Source organism: Melopsittacus undulatus, chromosome 8, assembly GCF_012275295.1.
Source record: "Melopsittacus undulatus isolate bMelUnd1 chromosome 8, bMelUnd1.mat.Z, whole genome shotgun sequence".
Classification (NCBI taxonomy): Eukaryota; Metazoa; Chordata; class Aves; order Psittaciformes; family Psittaculidae; genus Melopsittacus; species Melopsittacus undulatus.
Genome location: NC_047534.1, coordinates 21,098,160 through 21,109,497, shown reverse-complemented (window position 1 = coordinate 21,109,497; position 11,338 = coordinate 21,098,160). Strand labels below are relative to the sequence as shown.

At 41.6% G+C, this 11,338-nt stretch overlaps 1 protein-coding gene across 1 annotated transcript in view; it reads left to right on the top strand.

Moving 5' to 3' along the window:
* The first annotated feature begins 2,879 nt into the window (after positions 1-2,879).
* The window catches only part of SYT9 (synaptotagmin 9), a 71,472-nt gene continuing 63,013 nt past the window's right edge, over positions 2,880-11,338 (top strand). Inside the window, exon 1 of the mRNA XM_034065730.1 lies at positions 2,880-3,053. Within this exon, the coding sequence (XP_033921621.1) occupies positions 2,906-3,053 (148 nt within the window). The 5' untranslated portion in view covers positions 2,880-2,905. The remainder of the gene's footprint in view (positions 3,054-11,338) is intronic.

Here is an 11,338-nt window from a genome sequence, read left to right as displayed (position 1 = left end):
AGGGAGACTTATGGTCAGTACAACTTGTAACTTGTAAAATAAAGTTAACAGGAGTGATCCACTGCAATGCCCTTCTAGGACCAAAGTTAATTAGTACTACATTCACTAGGGGTCTCAAACATAACACCAAGCCCCTGAATGGGCAAAATCTGCAGCTGACACAGGAGAAAACTCACCACAACTAGGAGTGCCTGCAAGAACAGAAACATGCAATCGATGACAACAAAATGGCAGATAAGATCCAGCTCTCACAACAGGAAGGAAAAGTTGCATTTCCTTTGAGACACAGCAGATTGCATTTACTGCTGTTATGTCCAGAGAGAGAGATGGGAAATTGCTTCGAGAGTACATTTAGTACCTGCCCAGAGCTTCTGAGAATAGATGCCTTTGGTTACTAGCAGTAATGTCCAAACAATTTAATGGTCTTTCCTCCACCAGATTAAAAAATTTCCATTTCTCACCATCTTTATTACATACATCTCAGTACCTTCAAATTGCTGCTATTTAAAAAATTAGGCAAGATACTTTAGTTGAAGGAGAAAGGTACAGAAATTATTGCTTCATCACCAGCCTGTCCAGAGCTTACTCTGCAGCAAGCCAGATTCCCAAGCTAGTGATGGGCTTGTGGTCCCATGGGATAAAAACCACAATCTAGTAAATGCATTAATATCATGTTGCAGTTGATCTATTGTCTATCCTGCACAGCGTACAAGCTATAGAACAGCACAGCCACCTAGATCAGGGCCAGACTACCAAAATATAGCCAAATAAGCTGCATGAATAAGTCACGATGTACAAATTGTACAGTAATTCCAAACCTGGTCACATGTGATCGCTGAACGACTTGGACTGTAATTCACTAATGTTTCTGGCTGCGGTCTTTGATAGCTCCTCTGTCTTTCCTCCTCTTTATTAGGTATTGCCAGCACTGTCCAGGACTTGGATTTTGTCCATACAGATGGAAAAGTTCCTATTCCTAGAAAACTTACATATGCACAAGTAATTCACCAGCCCTCTTGAAACTGGTTTTCCTGAAAATGTATTCTGGTATCTCTGGTTCTATCAGGTTCTCTAAATTTTACTCTTTCTTCACTGAAGCAGGAAGAGCAGTAGTACTGCTAAAGCCTGCTCTCTAGTTTCAGAGAAGAACTGTGATTGACAGCACCTTTGCAAAGCTGTACCTGCTCATGCTCAGAGAAGAAAGCATGCTCAGAGAAGTAAGCCAATCACACTGGTATTTCCAGAACCAAATAAATATTTGTGCAGCACTTATTGAGATCAGTAAGGAGTTTCTCCATGTCTAGATGTGAAAACATATACTTAATGTTATAAGAATCCCTCAGCTTCAGAAATATGATAGCAACAATTGTAAGAGCTACACACCATTTTATTACCTATTTTCTTCCCTAATAACAGGCCAGTGTGAAAGAGTTGCCTGTTGGCTGACAGAATTATACCTGGCTTATACAATCAAGTTTTACAGACATTTTCTGTTAAAAGGGGAAAAAGTAATGGTTTTAAGACACAAGCAGTGCTTTAAATCACTAATAGATAACAAGCTATATTAATATAAAATTTTTGTTAACACCTACTCCATTCACAGAATGCACTTTATTTCAATGATGTACTTTTCCCTTAAAAGAAGGGAGAAAATAAAAAAAAAGTTTCTACTAGAAGATGTTGCTGCCTACACACTTTCTAGAAGTATTATTCACCAGCCTTCAAAGAGTAGGCTGAACATCCATACCAGTCTGAACTTCCCAAGCTCATCATGACCTCTAACATTTGCTTAAACTATGCCAAAAGAGGGGAGAGGGGTGGAATCACGTTAAATGGAGCAGCCATTTCTCAGCTTGTCCCTTCATGACACCCACCAGCCTCCCTCCCTACAAACCCAGAAAGCCAAGCAGCACCTTACAAATCTCCTGCTTGTCAGGATAAACATGCTTAATGGCAGACAGATTCTCAGCCTTCAGCTCCTCCAGAAGGCTCTCCTACCTTTCCCCTCAGGCTATGGCCGGTTGGCAGGTGCCTGAGATTTCTCATCGGTGCTTTAACTCTTTCTAACCCATCACCCATGCCAAACTATGAACTCGCTTAAGAGCATTCTCCCGTCCAGAGCAAATTTCTAACGTTTTCCCCTCTGCTAGGTTCCCGACAGTGAGGACACGCATTATTTATCGATTGTAATTTCAAGACAATTAGCTGAGTGAATGGAGTAATTTCTGAACAGGCAGTGGGACGCAGAGAACATACGGTATTTACCAGACTGTTAACATTAAACGCCCACCAGCAAGGCGGAGGTCTGGGGCCGGCCGGTGATGGAGGGCAGGATGCTGAGGGTCTGCCTACAGGACCTGCGCTCAGGACCACCCTCCATCAGACCCTGCGCCGCTTCTCAAGTTTTCCTCCTCACCCCTGTCCAGACACGTCCGGGTCACGGGTCGTGGAGTGGTGCGACCGGACCCCGTCGCCGAGAGGGCTCCCAGGCAGAGCGCGGCTGGGGCCGGGGGCCGCGGCCCGGGGCAGCCCTACCCTTGGGGGCGGAGGGGCGCGGCGCAGCCGGGCCGGGCGGAGGCACGGCCCGTCCCCGCCCGCTCCCGCCGCGGGGAAGAGCTGCGCCAGCGCGGCCGCGGCCCTCCCCACCCTCGCGTTCAACTGGTGGGACGCTGCCGTTCCCCCCGCTCTCCACCCCCGGCAGCGGCGCGCAGGAGCCGGCGGGACGAAGCCGGCGGCGGGGACAAGCGGCGGGCGGCCCGGCTCGGCCCGGCGGGGCGGGCGCCGCTGGCTAAGGATGCGGGCGGCGGCCCGGCGGCGCGGGCGGCTGCAGGCGGGCGGCGGGCAGCGGCGCAGCGCCTGACCGCAGGGCTCGGCTCCGCTCCGCTCCCGAGGATGCTGCGGGGCGATGCCCGGCGACAGGGAGGACGAGATTTGCGAGAAAGCGCTGCAGCTCCTGGCCGAGCTGTGCTCCGTCGGGGCGGTGGAGAACGAGAACTGCCGGGATTTCATCTACTACCTGCGGGACAGAGCCCGGCCCCGCCTCACCGACTCAGGTACGGCCGCCGCCGTTGGCCTTCAGGCACTGGCGGCCTCCCCCGTCCCCTGCATACCGGAGGAGGGTGAACATCCCCCGGCGTCCCGTGGAGGCCGGGTGCCGCGGGGCGAGGCCTGCCGCTGGGAGCGAGCGAGAGGCAGGGGAGTGTGTGTGTGGCGGGGGGGGGGTTGCCCCGATCTGGCTGGCGGAGGATGCTCGTCCTGGCTCAGCTGCTTGCCGCTACGCCCTAAGCTGCCGGCGTCCGGCGAGCAGCTCTTGGAGGAGATGCAGAGCCCTCCTTCGGCAGCTCTCCCCGCCGCATCCCGGTGCCGGCAGTGCGGGCTAGCCGGCAACTTCGTCCCGCCGCTGGGTTCGGCTCGGCTCCGCCTGGCCCGGTCTCTCTGCCCAGAGCCGCCTCCCCGGAGCTTGCTGCAGTGCCACAAGCCCGGGGCCCTGCCTGGGTTCCTGCGGCCCTCCCCGCTACGCCGGATTCAGTTGTAAAGACCGAGGGGGGGTAGTGTTATTGGGAGTGGGTGTCGTAGCTCAGTTTAGATGCAGCACAATTTAACCGAACTTTCTAATTCTGTGTATTTCACAAAGAAAAAAAGACTGTTTCTCGGTTTCTGTAGCAGATGTGGGGTTGTAGGTCTGATACTATGTACACTGAGTGCTTCTGTGCGTGTGTGCCTGGATTATGATTGCCTTTTCATGCCTTGGTATAACACAGAAACTTAAACTTAAGGAAGCTTTTTAACAAGAAAGCTGAGCTCCAGCTACATGAAAATGTTGAAAGATTGCTAATGTTCTGTACATCTCTGGCTATAAGGAAAAGGTAACTTGCAGTTTGAAGTAGGAGTTTGTTATATTTCTTTTTATACCGTCAGGTTGAGTTTGCTCAATTTGAGGAGAAATCTAGAGAGTGAAAGGTGAAGTTGATAAACATTTGCCGTACTGGAAAGCTTGGCTCAGCTCAGCTGATCCTCACAGCACGGTATTAATTTATTTAATATTCTCTGACATAAATTAGGTCATTTAGCATGGAGCAGTCTGATGACATGCTAGTCTTAAATATTTTTTCTGTAATTTGTTGTGTCTGAACTAACAGTGCAGTTTACTGACAAATGCTTGGATGTGCTGAAAGGCCTGGCAGAAACTAAGAAAAAAATTGGTGACAAAATGATCTGCTATGACAATAAATGAATAAGGAATTTTCTGACGTTCAGTTTGCTTGTATCCAAAGCTATTTGCAGCCATTCTGGTTTGTTTTTGTTTTCAAATTGAAGTGATTTATGCAATGTTTTATAATGATTCTATAAAATTTGGTAAATCTGTTTTGTTCATACAGGCAGATTGAATTGCTTTGTTCACATAAGCAGTCATTTTTGTGACAGACACCTGTGATTTTTTGTAATTTTCATTTATCAAGGGATCAGTCATGTATTTGTATGTCAGGTGATGAGTCCAGAAATGTTTTAAATCAGTGCTGACTTTGAATACTAAATTATTTGAAATGTGGATGGAGACTTTAACCTCAGCTACTTGGATAACAGCTCTTCAGATTTCTTTCAGAAGCTACCTCCTTCTTTTCTATCAGCCTTGGGCAAAAAGTCTACCCGGCATCTGTTTGGGAGCATTTTTAAAACACAGCCTGCTCAGTAAAAATTTATCACCTCTACCTAAAGATTAAAAAAAAATATAAATAGTCTGTGTTTACTTCTACCTGTTTTGCTTCAACCACTATTATACAACAGCCTTCTGGTATTGTTGCAAACCTGCTCAATTACACAGAACAGCGGTCCCTAACCTCTGCCAGCCAATGTGCAGCAACAGGGAGCAATTACGCTGCAGGCAGCATCTTCCTGTTGGCCTCAATTTTTTATTTTTTGCAGCTGCAGCCAGTCTCAGAGGGTCTAGCAGGCAACGTTTTCCATAAAACCTGACTGGCAACCACTTCCATAGGGAAGCAATGTCAGCAATGTATTAATTTACCTTGTCTTCTGTTTCTTTGATTAAAATACATAGATTGTCCCAGCAAACTGGCTGCCCATTGGTATGTTTATCTGGTCCTTGGATATGATGGTATGGGCTGCAAGAAGGCAGTGTACCTGACTTCCAAAATAAAGTAATGTGATTCACAATCAAAGGGTAGTACATTGACCCATCTAAATTTGCTTAGTGACTTTCATTGTCTTAATGATGGCGTTAAAAAGCCCTGACAGCTAATCCATTTGCTTTCCAGCCACTAGTGATCTAAACACAGGGGGATGAAGAAAACCTTTTCTGAAAGACAGCGTCTTCTTGTTAGAATTAGGCAAAAGATGAAGCTAGCCTTGTCATAATTTTTCCCCTTTGTGAAGGTGATGTGTACTTGCCAAACTGAGCAACTTCCTCTTAGGCCAACCAAAAGAGCTACCAAAAAATGTGGGCAACTTTGTTAGGTTGAAAAAAGTGCAGCTAGAAAACACATGCACTCAGCTTTTGTACAGGAATTAAAGGCTATCCTTATGGTAGTTTTTCTGCAATAAAGTGGCTACTTGTCTAAACCCAGGTATGTGGTGGATACAGATGATTTTACAGCACATTTGGTTTGAGCTATTCCTGTAGGGTATTTCTCTCACGTGAGTGGAAGGGTGGCTGTACAACAGCAGTAGTTATTGGAAAAATCAAACTCTAGTTGAGGGAGGGAGAGCGCGGAGGGGTTGCTGGGCCTTATACCAGGGTTCATCTACAAGCTCAACCTCCTGGCACCCCTCGGTCCCAGCACGAAGCAGCCAGATCCCTGGAGATCCGCTCACTTCTTGCCTGACATCTGATGCAGTTGGCTGTGTGGCTCCCCAGCATCTGGTCTGAGTATTTGGTGTGTGACTCAGCCTGTGAGGGCAACAGAAGGGGACTAGATGGTTGTGATATGCACAGCGTCTTCAGGTTTTGTAATTTGCCCTGTTATGGGAACTGCTGCACAGTGCTTAGAGCGTAAGCTTAAGGGCTGGTCTGCTGGATTTACAGGGTGACCTGGGGAGTCAGATTTTAGAGGTTTTTGGGAAACTAAAAATGCTAATCAGGCATTTGGTGAAAAACCTTAACTTAGTTCTGTAAGAGTTGTGTGTCAGAGCACTTTTAAAAATCCAAGAGGCATTTACATGCCTTAATAAGCTGCTTCTTTTTCTGTTCCATTCCTCCATTCCCTGTTTGTAAAATGTTCATAATATTTCTATGTTCTACCACTCTAGTCATACTGGCATTTGAAAACCATCATTCAAGATCATGTAATATCACCCCATGGCAGTGGATGAAGCAAATACTTAAGATGAAGAATAGAAGTTGCTTGACTAGAAGAATTATACTAATGTGTTTAAAAAAAAAACAAAACAAAACAAAAAAAAGCAACAACAAAAAACCAAACCAAAATCAAACAACAAAACCAGCAAACAGGAAAAACAACAACAAAAAAAAACCCTAAACAAGCAAAAAAACAAACAGCAAACCAGAAACAAATAAAACCCATGAAGGCAGAAAATCTTAATAGAGGCTCTGACTATTGGAAGAAGTATTAAGAACAAAACCAGTTGCATTTCCATGTGGATCATTTGTCTAATAGATTGGTCTTACAACTTCTTAACTGAAAAACTTGGTGTGTCATAAATCAAACCTAACAGAAAAAGTGGATACTTGTTATTGCTGTTGTTGTAGTGAATCTGTGTTTATAAAACACCAGCTTCCTAACAATTGAAGTGGGAGACTGGTATTGCTCTTTGTAGACATGATGAATTTCTGCACTCCTTTTGTTGTAGTGTTTTGCCAACTTTGCAGCAACTAGTGCTTCCTGCATACCTTCCAGTGACTGCTAGATAGCGCAATAAAATGTTCAAGGCATAGTTGCATGTTTGCTGGCATTTGCTGAATATCAGTAAAATTAAGTTATATATAGGAAAAGTATATGAGTTTCACACTGTGGAGCTTTGCACAAAACTTCATCTCCTTAGCACATTCTGCAGATTGAATTTTTCTTCCCTTAGTTAAAAAGTATGCAACCCTTGAAAACCAGGAATAAAAAAAATATAAAAAGACGAAGCCGTTATGAGCCCAATACTTACAAAGATAAGGGATATAAAAAAAGTCTAGGCCATTAATCATAATGAATTTTCATTAATTTCATAGCAGAAAAATGAATAGAAATAAAAGGTAAGCTAGGAAAAAAAAAAGCTCTCCTTTTCCGTTGTGTTGGATTGCATGTCTCGAGGATAAGCCAGTAAGTCTTAAAATGTTCTTAATTATGTGCTTATAGATACTAAAAGGTGATGAATCTTGTGGGCATAGTGATGGCCATTAGGCATGAAGAATGCTGCGGGTTATAAGATCAGTACTGTACAGTGACAGAAAGTCAGAATTTAGTACTTGATGGAGCGTAAAGGTAGTTGACAAATCAAGAAACTTAAAAATGTGGGAATGGAAACGTGATGGATATTGAAGAAAATGTATGAGAAGGTGCAGTTATGGCCTTGCAGTAGGATTAAAGAATGTAATCAGTGCTGTATTTTTAAATGTATACTTTTAACTACAGGAAGGAAAAGCACAAAGAAACAAAAGGCATGACTAGCATAAATGTAGCCTCAGCCCAGTGGTGGAGTGCAAGAGCCGAGGCTGTGGCGAGTGTCATTCCAGCGGACTTGTCATTTGCTAGGAAGCTGACACTTGCAATTAAAAAGTATCTGAGCAAGCTTGTCTTTAATTCAGAGCTGAGTTTAAAACAAAACCTTTTTTTCAAAGATTTTCAGAAAGTGATCTAATTTCTTAAGAAATTTCTGTAACTCAGATGACTTAGTGATTTATTCCCCCCACAGCTTTCGGCAACATATCAAGCTGCAGTTTCATCAAGATGATAAGCACATCTAGATTTATCTAGGTAAATGCGAGAAGCATTTTTGGGTTGTAAAGACATGAAAAAGATCCGAGTGGGTGAAGCAGCTTTCAGTTTTTTTTTTTATTTTTATTTTACTCGTGATGAGCTCACTGTATTTTTAAATCTATTTTCCTCCTGCGAAATTAATGTAAAATGCTGCCACTTCAAATTGATAGTATTCTATATATCATGCTAGTGCAAAATTCCACAAGATAGAGAAGAAGCATGAATTATATTCACTGACGTGATGTCAAATGACCAAAGGAGTGTGAGGCCCAAGTTCTTTTGGGTTTCAGGAACCAAAGTACTGGAAGGAGTTTAAAAAAAAGTACAGTGATGTTATATATTTTAGGCTGAAGGTATGTATTCTTTTTCTCTTCTGTAAAGTCAAGAACATGTTTGCAGAAGGTAAAAATTATTTCCTGTTGCTCTGCTGCTGTAATTCCCATCAAAGAAATAGGCTCTTAGAGGTTTTCCTGTCATATTGGAAGAGCTTAGTATTGTTTTTCCCTGCAGATCTGTTTTAAGCAGATAACTAAACTTTGAAACAAAGTGTAGAAAAGAGCAAATTAGGTTCAAAGAAAGGGGACTGCCTGTGTGCTTAATAATGGTTTGAAGCTGTAGTTAAATTAATTTAAATAAAAGTAAAGTAAATTAAAGATTTTACTTTAACATCATTGCATATAACAGCTAATCTAAAGATGTATAGATCATTAAGTTATAATTGACACTTCAGAACCAGAGAAAATGAAGGCTACAAAGATCATTCTTACAGTAAAACTGACGTTGGGCTTTGATCAGGTTGGATCATAGTCACATTAAATACTGTTTAAATATGAAAGGACCCTTGCACTACTGAAATCACTTTACAGTTTTCAGTGATGCAGAACAACTTTAGTGTTGTAGTACTTTCCTCTGACTTCAGAAGCCAAACATAAGTTTTCTGTAGTTCCTCTGACCAAGACTCAGGCCACTGAGTCTGTGGCTGCTCTTGAATGTTGTGAGATGGAGAGCAAGTGTAACTATGAGAAAAAGACAAGAGGATGGTGGCTTCCAGCCCTGGTTGGCCTCTGCATCCATGCTCAGTATAGGTGTGGAATCCAAGAACATTCTACGGCTTCCATTTTGGTTTCACTTCTCACCTATATGGGAATTGTACCAGATGTCTGTTGTTTACAGTGAACTCTTAGGCACTATAGCATAACATTGTATTATGCTTGTGTTAAATAGACTGATGCCAACTACACCACTTTGTATTTAGTAAAAAAAAAAGCATGTTTGCTCATATGCTATATTCATTATATATACATTAAAATAGTATCTATTTACTGAAGTCGTTGCAAGCAGTTTTGTGAAGTCATCCTAAAAGTTTGGATAACATAACTGACTTCTGGCTCAGTTGGTACCACAGTTTATGGAAGTCTCGTCCAATGTACAGTGAATGTTCAAGAAAATGGTTATTTTGAACTATAACAAAAATAGATCTCGTTGAAAATAATCTAATGAGTAATGATAAAAACATAAACCTTTTGAGAATCAGGATGGCTAAATAGCATACAGTCTGTCTTACTCCTGAATTCTCATCTGAAATGCCAGTTTTGTAATGCAGAACATTAGGGTAAATTTAGCCCTTATACATGTGACTTTACTTGCCAGTAAAAGTTATCCCTGCATTTGTCATAGCTCTTCAGTGGGATTTGCACATTTCTTCTAGATAGAGAGGAGAGGAGAAAGAGTTGGCTAATTGTAGGTCCCTAAGAAATATGCCTAAGCTTTCTACAGGCAACAGTTTGTGTTTGAGGGCCCAAAGCTCTGATCACTGAAGTAGAGGTGCTACTGTAATGGATTTATGGGTCATTAATTCCTAAAAAACCCATGAACCTGTGTTACAATAATGCCATTTTTAGTAAGGGTGGAATTCTAAGTTGTTACATTTTTGTGATTCATTCCTTTAGTGACCCAAGTACAGATGATTTGCCTCACTTCCACCCAGATAATTTTCTGTAATTTTCCTTTATAAACTAATTAGTGAGAGTTTAATTACACTGACAATTCAGAAACCTAGAAATGTAAGTCCAAAATGGTTGCTGTCGTAACAGCAGATGCGTTTAAATTTGGTCTTGAGGCTTTGCAGCTCTATGGCATCTGTGTAATAAGTAGAGGTTGAACATAAACTGCAAGTTACGTATTTGTGTTTAAAACCACATTTTTAGGTTTTGGTTCTTCCTCCACTGAAAGTAATAATCACTGTTGGCTTAGTGCAAAGCTATACTAAAGAACATTGTATCGTGCATCTTATGCTATATTTTGTAGTTAATTTAAGTGCTTCTGTGGTTTTATTTAGACCAAAGAGATAAAGAGAGATTATTTTGGTCTAAAGCTTTATGTCCGTTTTCTGTTGCTAACAAAATTTTAGTTTGAAGGGTAAGAATTTATAATAATTAATTACAAATGGAAGGATTTTTCATAAAAATGCTGACCATTGCAAGTTAAAGGATCTAATTCCCAAAATTCATCATCTTACAAGGTAAGTCTTTTTTGCATGTTCTGTAGACTAAGTAGTGAGTACTTGATCCAGTTATTGGAGAGTAGAGAAAAAAAATTGTCCCATTAAGAAAATGTTACATAGAACAGCTGATGGCTTGCACATTTGTTACATTAGCTATTGTAATCACCCTGAATCTTTGATGTTCTAAATTCCTCAGTATGTTCAGCTGCATTTTTCTTTTTTGATTTTAGACATTCATTAGCCAAGTAAAATCAATTTGGCTTCCTTTGGCAGACATGTACACTTCAGGATTTTATCTTGAATACTTCCTATGGTTAGTTGGAATTCAGGAAGACAGTAGATGCAATTGAAACTGGCACATGCGTTTGTGTATCTTGAACCAGTTTACAGTTGATGTGTGTCTACCAAAGATGAATGTTAGATTAGTTAGAATGGAATAGTCAGAATATATAATCAGTCAGAAAATGCTTTTAGATTATTGATGTAAATCCACAAAAAAATCAGACACTAATGTTTTTTGGAGCTAAAACTTTCAAAGGACATATAAAATCATAAGAAATAGGATTTGAAATAGGGTCATGCCAATGGAGTTAATGGTTTCACTAATGCATATTAAGATATTACAAAAGGTGCTTATCGTATCAAAGTATATAAATAATTACAACTTGTAATTCAGTAAGAATTATCCTACTATAATATGTAGAAAGAAATGTACAATGCTAATTAGAAAATTATCAATGAGGTTTTGTGACCTTTGTTTCCATTTGTACCAGATTTTTTTATCCATTTAAAAAAAGTTTATTTATTTGGCTAAGGTCTCTCTGCACAGCATAAAGAAAGAGAGTGTTTCCTGAGTCTGGCTAGAAGGAAATAAAGCAGGTATTGGATTGGTTCT